Source organism: Heptranchias perlo, chromosome 3 (assembly GCF_035084215.1).
Source record: "Heptranchias perlo isolate sHepPer1 chromosome 3, sHepPer1.hap1, whole genome shotgun sequence".
Taxonomy (NCBI): Eukaryota; Metazoa; Chordata; class Chondrichthyes; order Hexanchiformes; family Hexanchidae; genus Heptranchias; species Heptranchias perlo.
The window spans coordinates 2,107,757-2,133,156 of record NC_090327.1 but is presented as its reverse complement, the minus strand read 5'-3'; the positions used below and the strand labels follow the sequence as shown (position 1 = coordinate 2,133,156).

Here is a 25,400-nt window from a genome sequence, read left to right as displayed (position 1 = left end):
CTATTCTCATACTCTCTCTTTGCCCCTCTTATTTCCTTTTTCACTTCCTCTCTGAACTTTCTATATTCAGCCTGCCTCTCACTTGTATTATCAACCTGACATCTGTGCCACGTGTCCTGTGAACCTGTCCCCCCAAACCCCTCTGCTCCCCCCAAATTCCTCTGCTCCCCCCAAACTCCTCTGCTCATAAGAACATAAGAACATAAGAAATAGGAGCAGGAGTAGGCCAATCGGCCCCTCGAGCCTGCTCCGCCATTCAATAAGATCATGGCTGATCTGATCCTAACCTCAAATCTAAATTCATGTCCAATTTCCTGCCTGCTCCCCGTAACCCCTAATTCCCTTTACTTCTAGGAAACTGTCTATTTCTGTTTTAAATTTATTTAATGATGTAGCTTCCACAGCTTCCTGGGGCAGCAAATTCCACAGACCTACTACCCTCTGAGTGAAGAAGTTTCTCCTCATCTCAGTTTTGAAAGAGCAGCCCCTTATTCTAAGATTATGCCCCCTCGTTCTAGTTTCACCCATCCTTGGGAACATCCTTACCACATCCACCCGATCAAGCCCCTTCACAATCTTATATGTTTCAATAAGATCGCCTCTCATTCTTCTGAACTCCAATGAGTAGAGTCCCAATCTACTCAACCTCTCCTCATATGTCCGCCCCCTCATCCCCGGGATTAACCGATGCTCCCCCCAAACCCATCTGCTCCCCCCAAACCCCTCTGCTCTCCCAAACCCCTTTGCTCCACCCAAACCCCTCTACTCCCCCCAAAGTCCTCTGCTCCCCCCACACCCCTCTGCTCCCCCTAAACCCCTCTGCTCCCCCCAGCACCGAGCCTACTCCCATTCACAGGATCATTACTGCTGTTATTTTTTTACCAAAATGCGTCACCTCACACTTACTGACACTGAATTCCATCTGTCCCTTTTTAGTCCATTCCCCCATCGGATCAAATCCCTTTCCAGCTTCCTCTTCTAAAGAATGAACCAGATCACCTATTTTGTTACCATCGGCAAATTTCAACGTCCCTCCCTCTGGGCCTATATCCAACTCCTTGATCTACACAGTGGCCCCCGAACAGAATCCTCTGGGATTCACTTCCAACCACTCCGCCTTTAACTCCTACTCTCTGTTTTCTCCCTTCTAACCAATTTCAATCCAGCTTCAAAGCCTTTCCTAAAGTCCATGTACACGACATCCACTGCAATTCCCCATCTACCGTGTCTGTTACCTCCACAGAGAATTCTGACGTTTGACAAGTACAATCGTTTCGATGGGAATCCGTGCTGGCGACTTCTAACTATTTTCTCTTTATTTCCATACCCGGTAATTTCATCCTTAATTAAAGACTCCAAAACTTCCCTCCCGCAGATGTTAAGCTAACTGGCCTGTTAATACCACAGTTGGCTGTGTCTCCCTATTCATAAACAGATCCTACTCGGGCCACTCTTCTGTCTTCCAACACACTTCCACACTCAGTAAAGCCTGAAATATAATCTCCAGGGCCTCGGCAATTTCCTCCCTCATCTCCCTCAGGATCCTAGGATGCATCCCATCAGGCCTTGATGCTTTGTCTGACTTTAGTCAAATTCACTTATCTAAGATTTCCTTCTTATCCATCATAAAATCTCTCATCTCGGTCTCACCCACATTTCATCTATTTACTCATTCTCGGGATGTGGGCGTCGCTGGCAAGGCCGGCATTTACTGCCCATCCCCAGGTGCCCTGAGATGGTGGTGGGCCTTCTTCTTGAACTGCTGTGATATTCTTTATAGGGATTTGATGCAATGGAGTGACTTGCTTCAGAGGGCAGTTAAGAGTCAACCACATTGGTGTGGGGACTGGAGCCACGTACAGGCCCAGGCCGGGTAAGGACGGCAGGTTTCCTTCCCTAAAGGACATCACTGAACCAGTTGGGTTTTTGCGACAATCCGACAGCTTCACTTTTACTGATCCCAGATTTTTATTTCCAGATTTTTACAACTGAATTCCAATTCTCAAAGTGCCCACGGTGGGATTTGAACTTATGGTCTCTGGATTATTAGTCCAGGCCTCTTGGATCACTAATCTAGTAACATAACCGTTACACTACAGTACTTCAAGAGTCACCTACTCTCCAACATCCTTCTCTTTAGACACGAGTCTCGATGCTAATCCCCAGTGTTGGGGGGTCTGAGTTATTAGACTTTGGCTTTTGATCGTGGAGAGGGGGCGACTGAGAGATCCTAACTCAATAAGCTTGTCCCCTTAAATTTCGTCCATCTTCAGAGTAGTATCGAGCAACCCAGATGCTAGTTTTAGATATTTCACATTCTATGATATACAGGTCTGATTAAGATTTAATGCAAATGAGGTGGAAGTGAAGGGAAATGCGGGGGGGGTGGGGGTGGGGGGAAGATTCTGTTGTTCACCTGCTGCTAAAGTGGGGGGTGGGGGGAAGGGGAGGGGGGAGACTGGCATTGAGGATCGTCACTCCATATCCCACCCTCGCCCCAAAATCAGGCAGGACAGGTTGCGGAATCTGGGATGACTTTAACTAAAAGGACCCATTGACAAAATTTTGTGAACAAAATTGAAGCCAATGAGATAAAAGGGACAGTGACAGCGTGGATAGGAAATTGGCTCGGGGACAGAAAGCAGAGAGTAGTGGTGATCGGTTGTTTTTCAAACGGGAGGGAAGTTTACAGTGGTGTTCCCCAGGGGTCAGTATTAGGACCACTGCTCTTTTTGATATATATTAATGACCAGGACTTGGGTATAGAGGGGATAATTTCAAAGTTTGACACAAAACTTGGAAATGTGGTAAACAATGTGGAGGATAGTAACAGACTTTGACTGTCTTCCTTATCTCTCTCTCTCTCTTTTTTTTGGGGGGGGTTTGTATATTCAGTGGCCTTTTAGGTGACACCTTTCTGTCTGCTCACTGTGATTGCCTTGGCAACGGACAGTAATCACCAGGCAGTGTTCTGTGATCTTAAAATGCGAAGGATTCGAAACTGTCATTTCCACACCGCCTGAGGAAGGGGGAAGCCCCCGAAAGCTTGTGGGATTAAAAATAAATTTGTTGGACTATAACTTGGTGTTGTAAAATTGTTTACAATTGTTAACCCCAGTCCATCACCGGCATCTCCACATCAAGACTTCAGGAGGACAGAGATAGACTGGTGAAATGGGCAGACACATGGCAGATAAAATTTAACACAGAGAAGTGTGAAGTGATGCATTTTGGTAGGAAGAATGAGGAGAGGCAATATAAACTAAATGGTACAATTTTAAAGGGGGTGCAGGAACAGAGAGACCTGGGGGTGTATGTACACAAATCATTGAAGGTGACAGGACAAGTTGAGAAGGCTGTTAAAAAAGCATATGGGATCCTGGGCTTTATTAATAGATGTGGAGATGCCGGTGATGGACTGGGGTTGACAATTGTAAACAATTTTACAACACCAAGTTATAGTCCAACAATTTTATTTGAAATTCACAAGCTTTCAGAGGCTTCCTCCTTCCTCAGGTGAATGTTGTGGAAATGAAATCCTCAAACCCTTCGCATTTATAAATCACAGAACAATACCTGGTGATTACAGATAGTCTTTCCAACTACCCGTTGCCAAGGCAATCACAGTGTGCAGACAGAGAGGTGTTACCTACAAGGCCACCGAATATACAGACACCCAAAAAAAAACAGAGAGAGGCAGAAACATAGAAACATCCGGAAGGAAGAGAAAGACAGCAAATGACCCGTTATATTAAAAACAGATAACATTTGTTCGCTGGTGGGGTTACGTGTAGCGTGACATGAACCCAAGATCCCGGTTGAGGCCGTCCTCATGGGTGTGGAACTTGGCTATCAATTTCTGCTCGACGATTTTGCATTGTCATGTGTCTCGAAGGCCGCCTTGGAGTATGCTTACCCGAAGGTCGGTGGCTGAATGTCCTTGACTGCTGAAGTGTTCCCCGACTGGGAGGGAACCCTCCTGTCTGGCGATTGTTGCGCGGTGTCCGTTCATCCGTTGTCGCAGCGTCTGCATGGTCTCGCCAATGTACCATGCTCTGGGGCATCCTTTCCTGCAACGTATGAGGTAGACAACGTTGGCCGAGTCACAGGAGTATGAACCATGCACCTGGTGGGTGGTGTCCTCTCGTGTGATGGTGGTATCTGTGTCGATGATCTGGCATGTCTTGCAGAGGTTACCGTGGCAGGGTTGTGTGGCGTCGTGGACGCTGTTCTCTTGAAAGCTAGGTAATTTGCTGCGAACGATGGTCTGTTTGAGGTTGGGTGGCTGTTTAAAGGCGAGTAGTGGAGGTGTGGGGATGGCCATAGCGAGGTGTTCGTCGTCATTGATGACATGTTGAAGGCTGCGGAGAACATGGCGTAGTTTCTCCGCTCCGGGGAAGTACTGGACGATGAAGGGTACTCTGTTGGTTGCGTCCCGTGTTAGTCTTCTGAGGAGGTCTATGCGATTTTTCGTTGTGGCCCGTCGGAACTGTCGATCGATGAGTCGAGCGTCATATCCCGTTCTTACTAGGGCGTCTTTCAGCGTCTGTAGGTGTCCATTGCGTTCCTCCTCGTCTGAGCAGACCCTGTGTATTCGCAGGGCCTGTCCATAGGGGATGGCCTCTTTGACGTGGTTAGGGTGGAAGCTGGAAAAGTGGAGCATCGTGAGGTTGTCCGTGGGCTTGCGGTAGAGTGAGGCATATTAATAGAGGCATAGAGTACAAAAGCAAGGAAGTTATGCTGAACCTTTATAAACACTGGTTCGGCCTCAGCTGGAGGATTGTGTTCAATTCTGGGCACCGCACTTTAGGAAGGATGTGAAGGCCTTAGAGAGGGTGCAGAGGAGATTTACTAGAATGGTGCCAGGGATGAGGGACTTTAGTTAATGTGGAGAGACTGGAGAAGCTGGGATTGTTCTCCTTAGAACAGAGAAGGTTAAGGGGAGATTTGATCGAGGTGTTCAAAATCATGAAGGATTTGGATAGAGTAAATAAGGAGAAACTGTTTCCAGTGGCAGAAGGGTCGGTAACCAGAGGACACAGATTTAAGGTGATCGGCAAAAGAACCAGAGGGGAGATGAGGAAACATTTTTTACACAGCGAGTTGTTATGACCTGGAATTCACTGCCTGAAAGGGCGGTGGAAGCAGATTCAATAATAACTTTCAAAAGGGAATTGGATAAATACTTGAAGATGAAAAATTACAGGGCTATGGGGAAAGAGCAGGGGAGTGGGACTAAATGGATAGCTCTTTCAAAGAGCTGGCACAGGCACAATGGGCCGAGTGGCCTCCTCCTGTGCTGTACCTACCATGATACTATGATTCTATGACACTGTTTTGGGCAGTTTGCCCGCACAAGTTCCCCGGAAATAGAATCATAGAATCATACAGTACAGGAGGCCACTCGGCCCATCGTGCCTGTGCCGGCTCTTTGAAAGAGCTATCCAATTTGTCCCACTCCTCTGCCCTTTCCCCCTGGCCCCTCCGACCCGACCCCATCTTCCGACCCCGATCCTCGCCCTCTGACCCCGACCCCCGACACCAATCCTCCAATCCCGACCCTGACCTCAATCCTCCAATCCCGATCCTCCGACCCCCATCCTCCGACCCCGATCTGCGACCCTCCCCCTCAACGATCACAAACCCCCACGATGACCCCCAATTCCACCTCCCCGTGTCTGACCCCCGATCCCGTCCCCTCTGACTCACGACCCCCACCCGTGCTCCTCCCCCATTCCAGGCAAACAAAGATTTACCGGCCGACGTCCTCTCCCTGACTGGTCTCCCGTCCGACCGAGACCAGCCTGTCAATCAGCTGTGTGATTGACGGGCGGTGGGCGGGGTCTGTGTGATTGACGGGCGGTGGGCGGGGTCTGTGTGATTGACGGGCGGTGGGCGGGGTCTGTGTGATTGACGGGCGGTGGGCGGGGGTCTGTGTGATTGACGGGCGGTGGGCGGGGTCTGTGTGATTGACGGACAGTGGGCGGGGTCTGTGTGATTGACGGGCGGTGGGCGGGGGTCTGTGTGATTGACGGGCGGTGGGCGGGGTCTGTGTGATTGACGGGCGGTGGGCGGGGTCTGTGTGATTGACGGGCGGTGGGCGGGGTCTGTGCGATTGACGGACAGTGGGCGGAGTCTATGTGATTGACGGGCGGTGGGCGGGGTCTGTGTGATTGACGGGCGGTGGGCGGGGTCTGTGTGATTGACGGGCGGTCGGCGGGTCTCAGTGGGCGTGGTCTGTGTGATTGACGGGCGGCGGGCGGGGTCTGTGTGATTGACGGGCGGTGGGCGGGGTCTGTGTGATTGACGGGCGGTCGGCAGGTCTCAGTGGGCGGGGTCCGTGTGATTGATGGGCGGTGGGCGGGGTCCGTGTGATTGACGGGCGGTGGGCGGGGTCCGTGTGATTGACGGGCGGTGGGCGGGGTCCGTGTGATTGACGGGCGGTGGGCGGGGTCCGTGTGATTGACGGGCGGTGGGCGGGGTCCGTGTGATTGACGGGCGGTGGGCGGGGTCCGTGTGATTGACGGGCGGTGGGCGGGGTCCGTGTGATTGACGGGCGGTGGGCGGGGTCCGTGTGATTGACGGGCGGTGGGCGGGGTCCGTGTGATTGACGGGCGGTGGGCGGGGTCCGTGTGATTGACGGGCGGTGGGCGGGGTCCGTGTGATTGACGGGCGGTGGGCGGGGTCCGTGTGATTGACGGGCGGTGGGCGGGGTCCGTGTGATTGACGGGCGGTGGGCGGGGTCTGTGTGATTGACGGGCGGTGGGCGGGGTCCGTGTGATTGACGGGCGGTGGGCGGGGTCTGTGTGATTGACGGGCGGTGGGCGGGGACGGAGGGCCGCGGGCCTCGGATTCCAGGACCGAGCGGCGGCGATAGAGGATCGGCGCGATGGAGAGCGGCCCAGCGGTGAGTGTGTGAGGAGCCGCGGCTCTCGGGCTCGGAGGGTGGGCGGCGCGGAGTAGGCCGCAGGCGGGTGGGGAAACCCCGTCAGAGGGGCAGGAACTGCCGGACAACCCGCTCACCCCGGGCCCCGGCCCCGGCCCCCCCCACAGGCCGAACCCCGGGCCCCGGCCCCCGCCACAGGCCGAACCCCGGGCCCCGGCCCCCCCCCACAGGCCGAACCCCGGGCCCCGGCCCCGGCCCCGGCCCCCCCCACAGGCCGAACCCCGGGCCCCGGCCCCCCCCCACAGGCCGAACCCCGGGCCCCGGCCCCCCCCACAGGCCGAACCCCGGGCCCCGGCCCCGGCCCCGGCCCCCCCCACAGGCCGAACCCCGGGCCCGGGCCCGGCCCCCCCCACAGGCCGAACCCCGGGCCCCGGCCCCCCCCACAGGCCGAACCCCGGGCCCCGGCCCCGGCCCCCCCCCACAGGCCGAACCCCGGGCCCGAAACCTCTAAAATCTGACCCTTGCTGATTGGGAACCCCAGGGTTAGATACAGAGTAAAGCTCCCTCTACACTGTCCCATCAAACACTCCCAGGGCAGGTACAGGATTAGATACAGAGTAAAGCTCCCTCTACACTGTCCCATCAAACACTCCCAGGGTCAGGTACAGGGTTAGATACAGAGTAAAGCTCCCTCTACACTGTCCCATCAAACACTCCCAGGGCAGGTACAGGATTAGATACAGAGTAAAGCTCCCTCTACACTGTCCCATCAAACACTCCCAGGGCAGGTACAGGGTTAGATACAGAGTAAAGCTCCCTCTACACTGTCCCATCAAACACTCCCAGGGCAGGTACAGGGTTAGATACAGAGTAAAGCTCCCTCTACACTGTCCCATCAAACACTCCCAGGGCAGGTACAGCACGGGTTAGATACAGAGTAAAGCTCCCTCTACACTGTCCCATCAAACACTCCCAGGGCAGGTACAGGGTTAGATACAGAGTAAAGCTCCCTCTACACTGTCCCATCAAACACTCCCAGGGCAGGTACAGGGTTAGATACAGAGTAAAGCTCCCTCTACACTGTCCCATCAAACACTCCCAGGGCAGGTACAGGGTTAGATACAGAGTAAAGCTCCCTCTACACTGTCCCATCAAACACTCCCAGGGCAGGTACAGCACGGGTTAGATACAGAGTAAAGCTCCCTCTACACTGTCCCATCAAACACTCCCAGGGCAGGTACAGGGTTAGATACAGAGTAAAGCTCCCTCTACACTGTCCCATCAAACACTCCCAGGGCAGGTACAGGGTTAGATACAGAGTAAAGCTCCCTCTACACTGTCCCATCAAACACTCCCAGGGCAGGTACAGGGTTAGATACAGAGTAAAGCTCCCTCTACACTGTCCCATCAAACACTCCCAGGGCAGGTACAGACCGGGTTAGATACAGAGTAAAGCTCCCTCTACACTGTCCCATCAAACACTCCCAGGGCAGGTACAGGGTTAGATACAGAGTAAAGCTCCCTCTACACTGTCCCATCAAACACTCCCAGGGCAGGTACAGGGTTAGATACAGAGTAAAGCTCCCTCTACACTGTCCCATCAAACACTCCCAGGGCAGGTACAGGGTTAGATACAGAGTAAAGCTCCCTCTACACTGTCCCATCAAACACTCCCAGGGCAGGTACAGACCGGGTTAGATACAGAGTAAAGCTCCCTCTACACTGTCCCATCAAACACTCCCAGGGCAGGTACAGGGTTAGATACAGAGTAAAGCTCCCTCTACACTGTCCCATCAAACACTCCCAGGGCAGGTACAGGGTTAGATACAGAGTAAAGCTCCCTCTACACTGTCTCCATCAAACACTCCCAGGGCAGGTACAGGGTTAGATACAGAGTAAAGCTCCCTCTACACTGTCCCGTCAAACACTCCCAGGGCAGGTACAGGGTGAGATACAGAGTAAAGCTCCCTCTACACTGTCCCATCAATCACTCCCAGGGCAGGTACAGCACGGGTTAGATACAGAGTAAAGCTCCCTCCACACTGTCCCATCAAACACTCCCAGGGCAGGTACAGCACGGGTTAGATACAGAGTAAAGCTCCCTCTACACTGTCCCATCAAACACTCCCAGGGCAGGTACAGCACGGGTTAGATACAGAGTAAAGCTCCCTCTACACTGTCCCATCAAACACTCCCAGGGCAGGTACAGGGTTAGATACAGAGTAAAGCTCCCTCTACACTGTCCCATCAAACACTCCCAGGGCAGGTACAGGATTAGATACAGAGTAAAGCTCCCTCTACACTGTCCCATCAAACACTCCCAGGGCAGGTACAGCACGGGTTAGATACAGAGTAAAGCTCCCTCTACACTGTCCCATCAAACACTCCCAGGGCAGGTACAGGGTTAGATACAGAGTAAAGCTCCCTCGACACTGTCCCATCAAACACTCCCAGGGCAGGTACAGGGTTAGATACAGAGTAAAGCTCCCTCTACACTGTCCCATCAAACACTCCCAGGGCAGGTACAGGGTTAGATACAGAGTAAAGCTCCCTCTACACTGTCCCATCAAACACTCCCAGGGCAGGTACAGGGTTAGATACAGAGTAAAGCTCCCTCTACACTGTCCCATCAAACACTCCCAGGGCAGGTACAGCACGGGTTAGATACAGAGTAAAGCTCCCTCTACACTGTCCCATCAAACACTCCCAGGGCAGGTACAGGGTTAGATACAGAGTAAAGCTCCCTCTACACTGTCCCATCAAACACTCCCAGGGCAGGTACAGGGTTAGATACAGAGTAAAGCTCCCTCTACACTGTCCCATCAAACACTCCCAGGGCAGGTACAGGGTTAGATACAGAGTAAAGCTCCCTCTACACTGTCCCATCAAACACTCCCAGGGCAGGTACAGACCGGGTTAGATACAGAGTAAAGCTCCCTCTACACTGTCCCATCAAACACTCCCAGGGCAGGTACAGGGTTAGATACAGAGTAAAGCTCCCTCTACACTGTCCCATCAAACACTCCCAGGGCAGGTACAGGGTTAGATACAGAGTAAAGCTCCCTCTACACTGTCCCATCAAACACTCCCAGGGCAGGTACAGGGTTAGATACAGAGTAAAGCTCCCTCTACACTGTCCCATCAAACACTCCCAGGGCAGGTACAGACCGGGTTAGATACAGAGTAAAGCTCCCTCTACACTGTCCCATCAAACACTCCCAGGGCAGGTACAGGGTTAGATACAGAGTAAAGCTCCCTCTACACTGTCCCATCAAACACTCCCAGGGCAGGTACAGGGTTAGATACAGAGTAAAGCTCCCTCTACACTGTCTCCATCAAACACTCCCAGGGCAGGTACAGGGTTAGATACAGAGTAAAGCTCCCTCTACACTGTCCCGTCAAACACTCCCAGGGCAGGTACAGGGTGAGATACAGAGTAAAGCTCCCTCTACACTGTCCCATCAATCACTCCCAGGGCAGGTACAGCACGGGTTAGATACAGAGTAAAGCTCCCTCCACACTGTCCCATCAAACACTCCCAGGGCAGGTACAGCACGGGTTAGATACAGAGTAAAGCTCCCTCTACACTGTCCCATCAAACACTCCCAGGGCAGGTACAGCACGGGTTAGATACAGAGTAAAGCTCCCTCTACACTGTCCCATCAAACACTCCCAGGGCAGGTACAGGGTTAGATACAGAGTAAAGCTCCCTCTACACTGTCCCATCAAACACTCCCAGGGCAGGTACAGGATTAGATACAGAGTAAAGCTCCCTCTACACTGTCCCATCAAACACTCCCAGGGCAGGTACAGCACGGGTTAGATACAGAGTAAAGCTCCCTCTACACTGTCCCATCAAACACTCCCAGGGCAGGTACAGGGTTAGATACAGAGTAAAGCTCCCTCGACACTGTCCCATCAAACACTCCCAGGGCAGGTACAGGGTTAGATACAGAGTAAAGCTCCCTCTACACTGTCCCATCAAACACTCCCAGGGCAGGTACAGCACGGGTTAGATACAGAGTAAAGCTCCCTCTACACTGTCCCATCAAACACTCCCAGGGCAGGTACAGGGTTAGATACAGAGTAAAGCTCCCTCTACACTGTCCCATCAAACACTCCCAGGGCAGGTACAGGGTTAGATACAGAGTAAAGCTCCCTCTACACTGTCCCATCAAACACTCCCAGGGCAGGTACAGACCGGGTTAGATACAGAGTAAAGCTCCCTCTACACTGTCCCATCAAACACTCCCAGGGCAGGTACAGGGTTAGATACAGAGTAAAGCTCCCTCTACACTGTCCCATCAAACACTCCCAGGGCAGGTACAGGGTTAGATACAGAGTAAAGCTCCCTCTACACTGTCTCCATCAAACACTCCCAGGGCAGGTACAGGGTTAGATACAGAGTAAAGCTCCCTCTACACTGTCCCGTCAAACACTCCCAGGGCAGGTACAGGGTGAGATACAGAGTAAAGCTCCCTCTACACTGTCCCATCAATCACTCCCAGGGCAGGTACAGCACGGGTTAGATACAGAGTAAAGCTCCCTCCACACTGTCCCATCAAACACTCCCAGGGCAGGTACAGCACGGGTTAGATACAGAGTAAAGCTCCCTCTACACTGTCCCATCAAACACTCCCAGGGCAGGTACAGCACGGGTTAGATACAGAGTAAAGCTCCCTCTACACTGTCCCATCAAACACTCCCAGGGCAGGTACAGCACGGGTTAGATACAGAGTAAAGCTCCCTCTACACTGTCCCATCAAACACCCCCAGGGCAGGTACAGGGTTAGATACAGAGTAAAGCTCCCTCTACACTGTCCCATCAAACACTCCCAGGGCAGGTACAGGATTAGATACAGAGTAAAGCTCCCTCTACACTGTCCCATCAATCACTCCCAGGGCAGGTACAGGATTAGATACAGAGTAAAGCTCCCTCTACACTGTCCCATCAATCACTCCCAGGGCAGGTACAGGATTAGATACAGAGTAAAGCTCCCTCTACACTGTCCCATCAAACACTCCCAGGGCAGGTACAGGATTAGATACAGAGTAAAGCTCCCTCTACACTGTCCCATCAAACACTCCCAGGGCAGGTACAGGGTTAGATACAGAGTAAAGCTCCCTCTACACTGTCCCATCAAACACCCCCAGGGCAGGTACAGGGTTAGATACAGAGTAAAGCTCCCTCTACACTGTCCCATCAAACACTCCCAGGGCAGGTACAGGGTTAGATACAGAGTAAAGCTCCCTCTACACTGTCCCATCAAACACTCCCAGGGCAGGTACAGGGTTAGATACAGAGTAAAGCTCCCTCTACACTGTCCCATCAAACACTCCCAGGGTCAGGTACAGGGTTAGATACAGAGTAAAGCTCCCTCTACACTGTCCCATCAAACACTCCCAGGGCAGGTACAGGATTAGATACAGAGTAAAGCTCCCTCTGCACTGTCCCATCAAACACTCCCAGGGCAGGTACAGCACGGGTTACATACAGAGTAAAGCTCCCTCTACACTGTCCCATCAAACACCCCCAGGGCAGGTACAGGGTTAGATACAGAGTAAAGCTCCCTCTACACTGTCCCATCAAACACTCCCAGGGCAGGTACAGGATTAGATACAGAGTAAAGCTCCCTCTACACTGTCCCATCAAACACTCCCAGGGCAGGTACAGGGTTAGATACAGAGTAAAGCTCCCTCTACACTGTCCCATCAAACACCCCCAGGGCAGGTACAGGGTTAGATACAGAGTAAAGCTCCCTCTACACTCTCCCATCAAACACTCCCAGGGCAGGTACAGGATTAGATACAGAGTAAAGCTCCCTCTACACTGTCCCATCAAACACTCCCAGGGCAGGTACAGGATTAGATACAGAGTAAAGCTCCCTCTACACTGTCCCATCAAACACTCCCAGGGCAGGTACAGGGTTAGATACAGAGTAAAGCTCCCTCTACACTGTCCCATCAAACACTCCCAGGGCAGGTACAGGATTAGATACAGAGTAAAGCTCCCTCTACACTGTCCCATCACACACTCCCAGGGTCAGGTACAGGGTTAGATACAGAGTAAAGCTCCCTCTACACTGTCCCATCAAACACTCCCAGGGCAGGTACAGGATTAGATACAGAGTAAAGCTCACTCTACACTGGCCCATCAATCACTCCCAGGGCAGGTACAGACCGGGTTCGGAGAGTGTCGCGAGAACCTGGACAATAGTCAGTCGGTGAAACTTCGTTAATCAAAGTTTAAACCTTCAAAACCAGGGAATTGAGCAGCAAAGCAGGAGATTGACCAACTCTCTCGTGAAGTTTCTTCATAGAATCATAGAAAGGCTACAGCACGGAGAGAGGCCATTCAGCCCATCGAGTCCGTGCCGGCTCTCTGCAAGAGCAATCCAGTGAGTCCCACTCCCCCACCCTGTCCCCTTAGCCCTGCAAATGTTTTCCTTTCAAGTATTTATCCAGTTCCCTTTTGAAGCCCATGATTGAATCTGCCTCCACCACCCCCTCGGGCAGTGCATCCCAGATCCTAACCATTCACTGTGTACATACTTATATAAAACAAACACACTGACAAATAAAACAAGACAGACTGGTATAACCTTGGTTAATCTACACTGTAGATCTACGCTTGGAGTAAGGATACACCCAGCAATTATGGCCCAGTCAGTTTAATCTCAGTTGTGGGGAAACGTTTTAGAAACGAAAATCCGGGTCAGAATTAACAGTCACTTGGACAAGTGTGGATTATCGTTTCTAAAAGCTTCCCCAACACTGAGGTTAAACTGATTTTTTTATTCGTTCATGGGATGTGGGCATCGCTGGCAAGGCCAACATTTATTGCCCATCCCTAATTGCCCTTGAGAAGGTGGTGGTGAGCCGCCATCTTGAACCGCTGCAGTCCGTGTGGTGAAGGTTCTCCCACAGTGCTGTTTGGTAGGGAGTTCCAGGATTTTGACCCAGGGACGATGAAGGAACGGCGATATATTTCCAAGTCGGGATGGTGTGTGACTTGGAGGGTAACGTGCAGGTGGTGTTGTTCCCCTGTGCCTGCTGCCCTCGTCCTTCCAGGTGGTAGAGGTCGCGGGTTTGGGAAGTGCTGTCGAAGAAGCCTTGGCGAGTTGCTGCAGTGCATCCTGTGGATGGCACACACTGCAGCCACAGTGCGCCGGTTGTGAAGGGAGTGAATGTTTAGGGAGTGAATGTTTCGGGTGGTGGATGGGGTGCCAATCAAGCGGGCTGCTTTGTCCTGGATGGTGTCGAACTCCTTGAGTGTTGTTGGAGCTGCACTCGTCCAGGCAAGTGGAGAGTATTCCATCACACTCCTGACTTGTGCCTTGTAAATGGTAGAAAGGCTTTGGGGAGTCAGGAGGTGAGTCACTCACCGCAGAATACCCAGCCTCTGACCTGCTCTTGTAGCCACAGTATTTATATGGCTGGTCCAGTTAAGTTTCTGGTCAATGGTGACCCCCAGGATGTTGATTGTGGGGGATTCGGCGATGGTAATGCCATTGAATGTCAAGGGGAGGTGGTTAGCCTCTCTCTTGTTGGAGACATTGCCTGGCTCTTGTCTGGCGCAAATGTTACTTGCCATTATCAGCCCAAGCCTGGATGTTGTCCAGGTCTTGCTGCATGCGGGCACGGACTGCTTCATTATTTGAGGAGTTGGAATGGAACTGAACACTGCAATCGTCAGAGAACATCCCCCTTTCTGACCTTATGATGGAGCGAAGGTCATTGATGAAGCAGTTGAAGATGGTTGGGCCAGGACACTGCCCTGAGGAACTCCTGCAGCAATGTCCTGGGCTTGAGATGATTGGCCTCCAACAACCACTACCATCTTCCTTTGTGCTAGGTATGACTCCAGCCACTGGAGAGTTTTCCCCCTGATTCCCATTGACTTCAATCTTACTAGGGCTCCTTGGTGCCACACTCGGTCAAATTTTTTTTTATTTTTTAAAATTTGTTCATGGGATGTGGGCGTCGCTGGCAAGGCCGGCATTTATTGCCCATCCCTAATTGCCCTTGAGAAGGTGGTGGTGAGCTGCCTTCTTGAACCGCTGCAGTCCGTGTGGTGACGGTTCTCCCACAGTGCTGTTAGGAAGGGAGTTCCAGGATTTTGACCCAGCGACAATGAAGGAACGGCGATATATTTCCAAGTCGGGATGGTGTGTGACTTGGAGGGGAACGTGCAGGTGGTGTTGTTCCCATGCGCCTGCTGCCCTTGTCCTTCTAGGTGGTAGAGGTCGCGGGTTTGGGAGGTGCTGTCGAAGAAGCCTTGGCGAGTTGCTGCAGTGCATCCTGTGGATGGTACACACTGCAGCCACAGTGCGCCGGTGGTGAAGGGAGTGAATGTTTAGGGTGGTGGATGGGGTGCCAATCAAGTGGGCTGCTTTATCTTGGATGGTGTCGAGCTTCTTGAGTGTTGTTGGAGCTGCACTCATCCAGGCAAGTGGAGAGTATTCCATCACACTCCTGACTTGTGCCTTGTAGATGGTGGAAAGGCTTTGGGGAGTCAGGAGGTGAGTCACTCGCCGCAGAATACCCAGCCTCTGACCTGCTCTCGTAGCCACAGTATTTATATGGCTGGTCCAGTTAAGTTTCTGGTCAATGGTGACCCGCAGGATGTTGATGATATCAAGGGCAGTCACTCTCACCTCACCTCTGGAATTCAGCTCTTTTGTCCATGTTTGGACCAAGGCTGTAATGAGGTCTGGAGCCGAGTGGTCCTGGCGGAACCCAAACTGAGCATTGGTGAGCAGGTTATTGGTGAGTAAGTGCCGCTTGATAGCACTGTCGACGACACCTTCCATCACTTTGCTGATGATTGAGAGTAGACTGATGGGGCGGTAATTGGCCGGATTGGATTTATCCTGCTTTTTGTGGACAGGACATACCTGGGCAATTTTCCACATTGTGGGGTAGATGCCAGTGTTGTCGCTGTACTGGAACAGTTTGGCGAGAGGCTCGGCTAGTTCTGGAACAGGCACTTCTGTGATGGTGGGGATATCGGGAGGAGGCCGAGATGGATCATCCACTCGGCACTTCTGACTGAAGATGGTTGCAAACGCTTCAGCCTTGTCTTTTGCACTCACGTGCTGGACTCTGCCATCATTGAGGATGGGGATGTTTACAAAGCCTCCTCCTACCGTTAGTTGTTATAATTGTCCACCACCATTCACGACTGGATGTGGCAGGACTGCAGAGCTTTGATCTGATCCGTTGGTTGTGGAATCGTTTTGCTCTGTCTATAGCATGTTGCTTCCGCTGTTTAGCATGCATGTAGTCCTGTGTTGTAGGTTCACACCTCAATTTTAGGTATGCCTGTTGCTGCTCCTGGCATGCTCTTCTACACTCCTCATTGAACCAGCTTTGATCCCCTGGTTTGTTGGTAATGGTAGAGTGAGGAATATGCCGGGCCATGAGGTTACAGATTGTGCAGGAATACAATTCTGCTGCTGCTGATGGCCCACAGTGCCTCATGGAAGCCCAGTTTCGAGCTGCTAGATCTGTTCTGAATCTATCCCATTTAGCACGGTGGTAGTGCCACACAACACGTTGGATGGTGTCCTCAGTGTGAAGACGGGACTTCGTCTCCACAACGACTGTGCGGTGGTCACTCCAACCAATACAGTCATGGACAGATGCATCTGCGACAGGCAGATGGATGAGGACGAGGTCAAGTAAGTTTTTCCCTCGTGTTGATTTGTTTACCACCTGCCGCAGGCCCATTCTAGCAGCTCTGTCCTTCAGGACTCGGCCAGCTCAGTCAGTCGTGGTGCTACCGAGCCACTCTTGGTGATGGACATTGAAGTCCCCCACCCAGAGTATATTCTGTGCCCTTGCTGCCCTCAGTGCTTCCTCCAAGTGGTGTTCAACATGGAGGAGGACTGATTCATCAGCTGAGGGAGGACGGTTGGTGGTAATCAGCAGGAGGTTTCCTTGCCCGTGTTTGACCTGATTTCATGGGGTCCGGAGTCAATGTTAAGGACTCCCAGGGCCATTCCCTCCTGACTGTGTATCACTGTACCGCCACCTCTGGTGGGTCTGTCCTGCCGGTGGGACAAGACATACCCAGGGATGGTGATGGAAGTGTCTGGGACATTGGCTGAAAGGTGTGATTCTGTGAGTATGGCTATGTCAGGCTGTTGCTTGACTAGTCTGTGGGACAGCTGTCAGTGAGGGGGACTTTGCAGGGTCGACTGGGCTTGGTTTGTGACGATCCGGTAGTTTTATGATCACCATTACTGAAACTATTTTTTAAATTCCAGATTTCATTTAATTAATTGAATTTAAATTCCCCAGCTGCCGTGGTGGGATTTGAACTCATGACTCCAGATTATTAGTCCAGTAACATAACCACTATGCTACCTTACCCTGTGTACGGGCCTATAATTGCTGGGTTTATCCTTACACCTTTTTTTGAACAAGTGTGTGAGATTTGCAATTCTCCAGTCCTCTGGCACCACCCCTGTATCTAAGGATGTTTGGAAGATTTTTGCCAGCAACTCTGCAATTTCCATCCTTACTTCCCTCAGCAACCTAGGATGCATCCCATCCAGACCGGGTGACTTATCTACTTTCAGTACAGCTAGCTTTTCTCGTACCTCTTTATAAATTTTCACCCCATCCACTATCTCAACGACCTCCTCTTTTACTGAGACTTTGGCAGCATCTTCTTCCTTGGTAAAGACAGATGCAAAGTACTCATTTAGTACCTGTGCCCTCTGCCTCCATGAGTCGATCTCCTTTTTGCTCCCTAATCAGCCCCACCCCTCCTCTTATTACCCATTTACTATTTATATGCCTGTAGAAGACTGTTGGATTCTCTTTTATGTTGGCCGCTAGTCTATTCTCATACTCTCTCTTTGCTCCTCTTATTTCCTTTTTCACTTCTCTGTACTTTCTATATTCTACCTTGTGCTCACTTGTGTTATCAACCTGACATCTGTCATACACCCCTTTGTTCTGCTTCATCTTACTCACTATCTCTTTTGTCATCCAGGGAGCTCTGGCTTTAGTTGCCCTCCCTTTCCCCCTCGTGGGAATGTACCTAGACTGTACCCGAACCATCTCCTCTTTAAAGGCCGCCCATTGTTCGATTATAGTTTTGCCTGCCAATCTTTGATTCCAATTTACCCGGGCCAGATCTGTTCTCATCCCACTGAAATTGGCCCTCCTCCAATTAAGTATTTTTACTTTAGAATGGTCCTTTTCCTTTTCCATAGCTATTCTAAACCTTATGATATTATGATCGCTGTTCCCTAAATGCTCCCCCATTGCCACTTGCTCCACTTGACCCACCTCATTTCCCAGAACCAAGTCCAGCAATGCCTCCTTCCTCGTTGGGCCGGAAACGTACTGGTCAAGAAAGTTCTCCTGAACACACTTCAAAAATTCCTCCCCCTCTTTGCCCCTTATTATTACTGTCCCAGTCTATATTAGGATAGTTGAAGTCCCCCATCATCACTACTCTATGGCTTTTGCACCTCTCTAATTTCCCTGCAAATTTGCTCCTCTATCTCCTTCCCACTGGTTGGTGGTCTATCGAATACCCCCAGGAGTGTAATGGCACCTCGATTGTTTCTTAACTCTAACCAAATACATTCTGTCCTTGACTCCTCCAGGACATCCTCTCTCTCCAGCACTGCAATATTCTCCTTAATCAATACTGCCACCCTCCCCTCCTTTCTTTCCTTCCCTATCTTTCCTGAACACCTTGTATCCAGGAATATTTAGTACCCAATCCTGCCCTTTTTTGAGCCAGGTCTCCGTTATCACCATGACACCATATTCCCATGTGCCTGCAGCTCACCAACCTTATTTACCACACTTTGTGTGTTTACACACATGCACTGTAAACCTATCTCAGACCTTCTCGTATTCTCTCAGTCTGATCCCATCTAATACTGTACTATTAGTTGCTCTAGTGCTATCTTTCTCCCCCGATCCTTTGTGCCCCTTGTTACTCCTTTCCAATGCTACATCCTGGTGCCCATCCCCCTGCCAAATTAGTTTAAATCCTCCCCCAAGCACGAGTGAACCTCCACACGAGGACATTGGTCCCAGCTCTGTTGAGGTGCAACCCGTCTGTCATGAACAGGTCCCTCCTGCCCCAGAACTGGCCACAATGCCCCAAGAATCTGAAGCCCTCCCTCTTGCACCATGTCTGTAGCCACGCATAAACCTGCCATATCTTCCTATTCCTGTACTCACTAGCGCGTCGCACTGGGAGTAATCCCGAGGTAACTACCTTTGAGGTCCTGCTTTTTAACTTCCTCCCTCGCTCCTGAAACTCTGACCACAGGACCTCATTCGGAACATAGGAACAGGAGTAGGCCATTCAGCCCCTCGTGCCTGCTCCGCCATTTGATAAGATCATGGCTGATCATATACCCGCCTTTGGCCCATATCCCTTAATACCTTTGGTTGCCAAAACGCTATCTATCTCAGATTTAAATTTAGCAATTGAGCTAGTATCATTTGCCGATTACAGAAGAGAGTTCCAACTTCTAACACCCTTTGTGTGTAGAAATGTTTTCTAATCTCGCTCCTGAAAGGTCTGGCTCTAATTTTTAGACTGTGCCCCTAACTCCTCGAATCCCAAACCAGCGGAAATAGTTTCTCTCTATCCATCCTATCTGTTCCCCTTAATATCTTATAAACTTCGATCAGGTCACCCCTTAACCTTCGAAACTCTAGAGAATACAACCCCAATTTGTGTAATCTCTCCTTGTAACTTAACCCTTGAAGTCCGGGTATCATTCTAGTAAACCTACGCTGCACTCCCTCCAAGGCCAATATGTCCTTCCGAAGGTGCGGTGCCCAGAACTGCTCACAGTACTCCAGGTGCGGTCTAACCAGGGTTTTGTATAGCTGCAGCATAACTTCTGCCCCCTTGTACTCCAGTCCTCTAGATATAAAGGCCAGCATTCCATTTGCCTTCTTGATTATTTTCTGCACTTGTTCATGACACTTCAATGATCTATGTACCTGAAACCCTAAGTCCCTTTGGACATCCACTGTTTTTAACTTTTTACCATTTAGAAAGTACTCTGTTCTATTCTTTTTTGATCCAAAGTGGATGACCTCACATTTGTCTACATTGAATTCCATTTGCCACAGTTTTGCCCATTCACCTAATCTATCAATATCGCTTTGTAATTTTATGTTTCCATCTACACTGCTTACAATGCCACCAATCTTTGTGTCATCGGCAAACTTAGATATGAGACTTTCTATGCCTTCATCTAAGTCGTTAATAAATATTGAGAATAATTGAGGCCCCAAGACAGATCCCTGCGGGACTCCACTAGTCACATCCTGCCAATGTGAGTACCTTCCCATTATCCCTACTCCCTGTCGCCTTTCGCTCAGCCAAGTCCGTACTTTTCCCTCGATTCCATGGGCTTCTATCTTAGCGAACAGTCTCTTATGTGGGACCTTATCAAATGCCTTCTGGAAGTCCATATAAATGACATCCATTGACATTCCCCTGTCCACTACTTTAGTCACCTCTTCAAAAATTCAATCAGGTTTGTCAGGCACAACCTACCTTTCACAAATCCATGCTGGCCCTCTCTGATTAACTGTAAATTCTCGAGGTGTTCAGTCACCCTATCCTTAATTATAGACTCCAGCATTTTCCCCACAACAGATGTTAGGCTAACTGGTCTATAATTCCCCGGTTTCCCTCTCTCCTTTCTTAAAAAGCGGAGTGACATGTGCAATTTTCCAATCCAGAGGGGTAGTTCCTGAATCTAGAGAACGTTGAAAGATTATAGTTAGGGCATCTGTAATGTGCTCACCTACTTCCTTTAAAACCCTGGGATGGAAACCATCTGGTCCTGGGGATTTGTCACTCTTTAGTGCTATTATTTTCTTCATTACTGTTGCTTTACTTATGTTAATTTTATCGAGTCCCTGTCCCCGATTCAGCATAAGTTTTCTTGGGATTTCCGGCATGCTATCCTCTTTTTCGACTGTAAATACTGACGCAAAGTAATTGTTCAACATGTCCGCCATTTCCCCATTGTCAATGACAATATCCCCACTTTCAGTTTTTAAGGGGCCAACACTGCTCCTGACCACCCTCTTTTTCCTAATATAACTATAAAAGTTCTTCGCATTGGTTTTGATATCCCTTGCGAGTTTCTTTTCATACTCTCTTTTTGTAGCTCTTACTATCTGTTTTGTGACCCTTTGTTGATCTTTGTATCTTTCCCATTCGTCAGGATCTGTGCCATTTTTTGCCTTTTTGTATGCCCTTTCCTTATGTCTTGTACTGTCCCTTACCTCTTTAGTTGTCCATGGCTGTTTTTTTTGGCAAGTAGAGTTCTTGCCCCTCAGGGGTATAAACCAGTTCTGTATCACGTTAAATGTTTCTTTAAACATTTCCCACTGATCATCAGTCGTTTTACCCATTAACAGATTTGCCCAGTTTACTGTGGACAGAGTCCCATTGAAGTCGGCCTTACCCAAGTCTAGAATCTTAGCAGCTGACTCACGTTTTTCCCTTTCAAACATTACTTTGAACTCGATCGTGTTATGATCGCTATTGGATAGATGTTCACGCACAGTTAAGCCGTTAACTAAATCTGGTTCATTACTCATTACTAAATCTAGTATTGCTTGCCCCCTTGTTGCCTCTAGGACATACTGCTGTAGAAAACTATCCCGGACACACTCAAGAAATTCACTACCTTTCTGACAGTTGCTAGTCTGCTTTTCCCAATCTATGTGAAGGTTAAAGTCCCCCATTAAGACCACTATGCCTTTCTTACACACTTGTCTAATCTCTGCATTTATACAATCTAGCACTTCAGAGCTGCTGCCAGGGCTCCTATATACAACTCCCACTATAGTCTTAGATCCTTTCCTATTTCTCAATTCAACCCATAAGGTTTCTGTTGGCTGCTTACCTCTCGTTATATCCCCCTTTATCATTGAAGTGATTTCATCTCTAATCATTAAGACTACTCCTCCCCCTCTTCCATTTTCCCTATCTCTCCTGTCGACCTTATAACCCGGTATATTTAGTTCCCAATCCTGACCATCCTGCAGCCATGTCTCAGTAATAGCTATCATGTCATACCCTCCAATTTGAATTTGAACCTGTAGTTCATTTAATTTATTCCTTATACTCTGTGCATTTGTATGTAGAACTCTTAGTTGGGCCACACACCCTAGCCTGACCTTCAGCTTTGATGCTGGGTTAATCGCCTTACGCCTTCTAGTTTTTATTTTATCTGTCATGCCCAACGTACACTTTCTTTCCGCTGCTCTACGCTTTTCCCTTTCACTTGTTCTTGAACAAATGTTTATACTATTTGTATTGTAACTTTCCTCTGGGTCTTCCCCTCTCTTGCTGCTCTCAACTTTACTCCCTTCTGACTCCTCGCTCAGGTTCCCATCCCCCTGCCACTCTAGTTTAAACCTTCCCCAACAGCACTAGCAAACACCCCCACGAGGACATTGGTCCCGGTCCTGCTCGGGTGTAACCCGTCCCGCTTGTACAGGCCCCACCTTCCCCAGAACCGGTCCCAATGTCCCAGGAATCTAAATCCCTCCCTCCGACACCATCCCTGCAGCCGCGCATTCATCCTGTCTATTCTCCTGTTCCTATACTCACTAGCACGTGGCACTGGTCGTAATCCTGAGATCACTACCTTTGAAGTCCTGCATTTTAATTTATCATTCCTTTCCTTTCCCATGTCATTGGTTCCCACATGGACCATGACTTCTGGCTGTTCCCCTTCCCCCCCTCAGAATGTTCTGCACCCTCTCCCTGACGTTCTTTACCCTGGCACCAGGGAGGCAACACACCATGTGGGACTCAGGTCGACGGTCACAGAAACGCCTGTCTGCCCCCCTGACTATCGAATCCCCTTTAACGACTGCATTTCATCACTTCACTGTGCCCCCCTGTGCAGTCCTTTGCTCCACGGTGCCATGCTCAGGACTGCACTCCTTCGAGGTGTCGTCACCCTCACTGGTATTGAATACCGGTTTGAGAGTGCGACACACCCAGGAGATTCCTGCACTGCCTGCCTCTTCCTACCCTTTCCGATGGCCACCCACTTGTTATCCTGAACTCTGAGGCTGTGGGGTGACCACCTCCTGGAACGTATGATCCAGGAAACCTTCATCCTCCCTTATGCTCTGCAGTGACTCCAGCCGCCCCTCAAGCTCAGAAACCCTCAGCTTGAGCTCGAGGAACTGGAGGCATTTCCTGCACATGTGGCCCTCCCGGACACATGAAACGTCCTGAAGTTCCCACATGGCGCAGGAATTGCAGGCAATGGGTATCAGCTGTCAGTCCATGAGAGTTAGAAACCTTTCTTTTTTCGAAGCTCCCTTTGGATACTCTGATTATTAATACTCTTCTCCTGCTTGTCGGGTGCCTTACCCTCGGTGTAGCCTGGTCATCTCTGACTGCACTAAAGAATCTTCACTGCAGTAACAATGTCCCATTTTTATATGATTTTTGCCAATCGGGATGTGAGTGAAAGTGAAGTCCCATTTTGGCCACTCACCCATTGCGCTACGATGGTCAGTTAGCTGGAACACTCAAAACCACGAGTGATCAGGTGCAGCCCTCCCACCGTGTGAGAGTTGCTGTAGTTTTTAGTCCGCGTGAACCCAGTTATCTTTCCCAAGGATTCCACTGGCTCAGCACTGTTTTTCCAAGTCAGTTGTTTTGAACCTGTTCGTGCCTCCTGATGCTTCTGTATATTGTTCCTTCGTTCTTATCAGTTGTTGAAAACCGAAGCTTGTTGAAGATTCTGCACATTGCTGCTTTTGCAGTTTCAAATTTCTAATGTCCAAATGTAATGTCGAAAGGGGCAAGTTAACCCTTTCCTTCATATGTAATGTCCAAAGGTTCAAAAGGTTTTAAATTCACAATGTTCAAGTGGTTTTAACCCCTGCCCTTAAATACAGAGTAAAGCTCCCTCTACACTGCCCCATCAAACACTCCCAGGGCAGGTACAGCACGGGTTAGATACAGAGTAAAGCTCCCTCTACACTGTCCCATCAAACACTCCCAGGGCAGGTACATCATGGGTTAGATACAGAGTAAAGCTCCCTCTACACTGCCCCATCAAACACTCCCAGGGCAGGTACATCATGGGTTAGATACAGAGTAAAGCTCCCTCTACACTGTCCCATCAAACACTCCCAGGGCAGGTACATCATGGGTTAGATACAGAGTAAAGCTCCATTTACACTGTCCCATCAAACACTCCCAGGGCAGGTACAGCACGGGTTAGATAAAAAGTAAAGCTCCCTTTACACTGTCCCATCAAACACTCCCAGGGCAGGTACAGCACGGGTTAGATACAAAGTAAAGCTCCCTCTACACTGTCCCATCAAACACTCCCAGGGCAGGTACAGCACGGGTTAGATACAAAGTAAAGCTCCCTCTACACTGTCCCATCAAACACTCCCAGGGCAGGTACAGCATGGGTTAGATACAGAGTAAAGCTCCCTCTACACTGTCCCATCAAACACTCCCAGGGCAGGTACAGCATGGGTTAGATACAGAGTAAAGCTCCCTCCCTGGTGACTGGTTACAAAGTGAGCCAGTGCATTCCTTGTTCATTCAGTATCTGGTGGATGTGGAGAAAGATGATCAATGTGAAAAAATACCAGCATTGCAATTTTAAAATGTGCTATTGTGGGATGTGTTTTGACAGACTCTCAGTGACCTTTTCCTTGCTCTGTATGAGATGGGCTTTGAGGAGAGACAGGTGCAGGCTGCACTTCAGGCTGGAATCTTCAATGTCCAGGAGGCCACAGAGTGGTAAGTAACCAGGCTTGGAAGCTGCCATTACGAGCTTGCTTCGCATTTATTGCAGTTCAGGTCATAAGACAGAATGAAATAAGAACAGGCCAGTGAGAAGAATAGTTTGCATTTATTTAGCACCTTCAACATTCAAAAATGTCCCAAGACATTGTAATTAGCGAAATATGGACACTGAAACGGAGAAGGAGCGGTTCGGAGGAGTGAACACAGCTTGGACAGACAGGAGGGCTTTAAGGAGGTCTTTGCAGGTTGGAAGGGTTCAGTTCTACTCCTCCCACAGATCCTGTACACTCTCCCCTATCGTGGACTCTCCCCACCCATTTAATCACCCCCCACAGACCCTGTACACTCTCCCCTATCATGGACTCTCCCCACCCATTTAATCACCTCCCACAGACCCTGTACACTCTCCCCTATCATGGACTCTCCCCACCCATTTAATCTCCTCCCACAGACCCTGTACACTCTTCCCTATCATGGACTCTCCCCACCCATTTAATCTCCCCCCACAGACCCTGTACGCTCTCCCCTATCATGGACTCTCCCCACCCATTTAATCTCCCCCCACAGACCCTGTACGCTCTCCCCTATCATGGACTCTCCCCACCCATTTAATCACCCCCCACAGACCCTGTACACACTCCCCTATCATGGACTCTACCCACCCATTAGCGTGTTAGTGAGGGATTATAGATTGAAGAAATCATT

At 50.1% G+C, this 25,400-nt stretch overlaps 1 protein-coding gene across 1 annotated transcript in view; it reads left to right on the top strand.

The window, feature by feature from the left end:
• The first annotated feature begins 6,820 nt into the window (after window positions 1–6,820).
• The window catches only part of si:ch73-173p19.1 (uncharacterized), an 83,921-nt gene continuing 65,341 nt past the window's right edge, over window positions 6,821–25,400 (top strand). Inside the window, exons 1-2 of the mRNA XM_067977579.1 lie at window positions 6,821–6,907; window positions 24,583–24,689. Of these exons, the coding sequence (XP_067833680.1) occupies window positions 6,890–6,907; window positions 24,583–24,689 (125 nt within the window). The 5' untranslated portion in view covers window positions 6,821–6,889. The remainder of the gene's footprint in view (window positions 6,908–24,582; window positions 24,690–25,400) is intronic.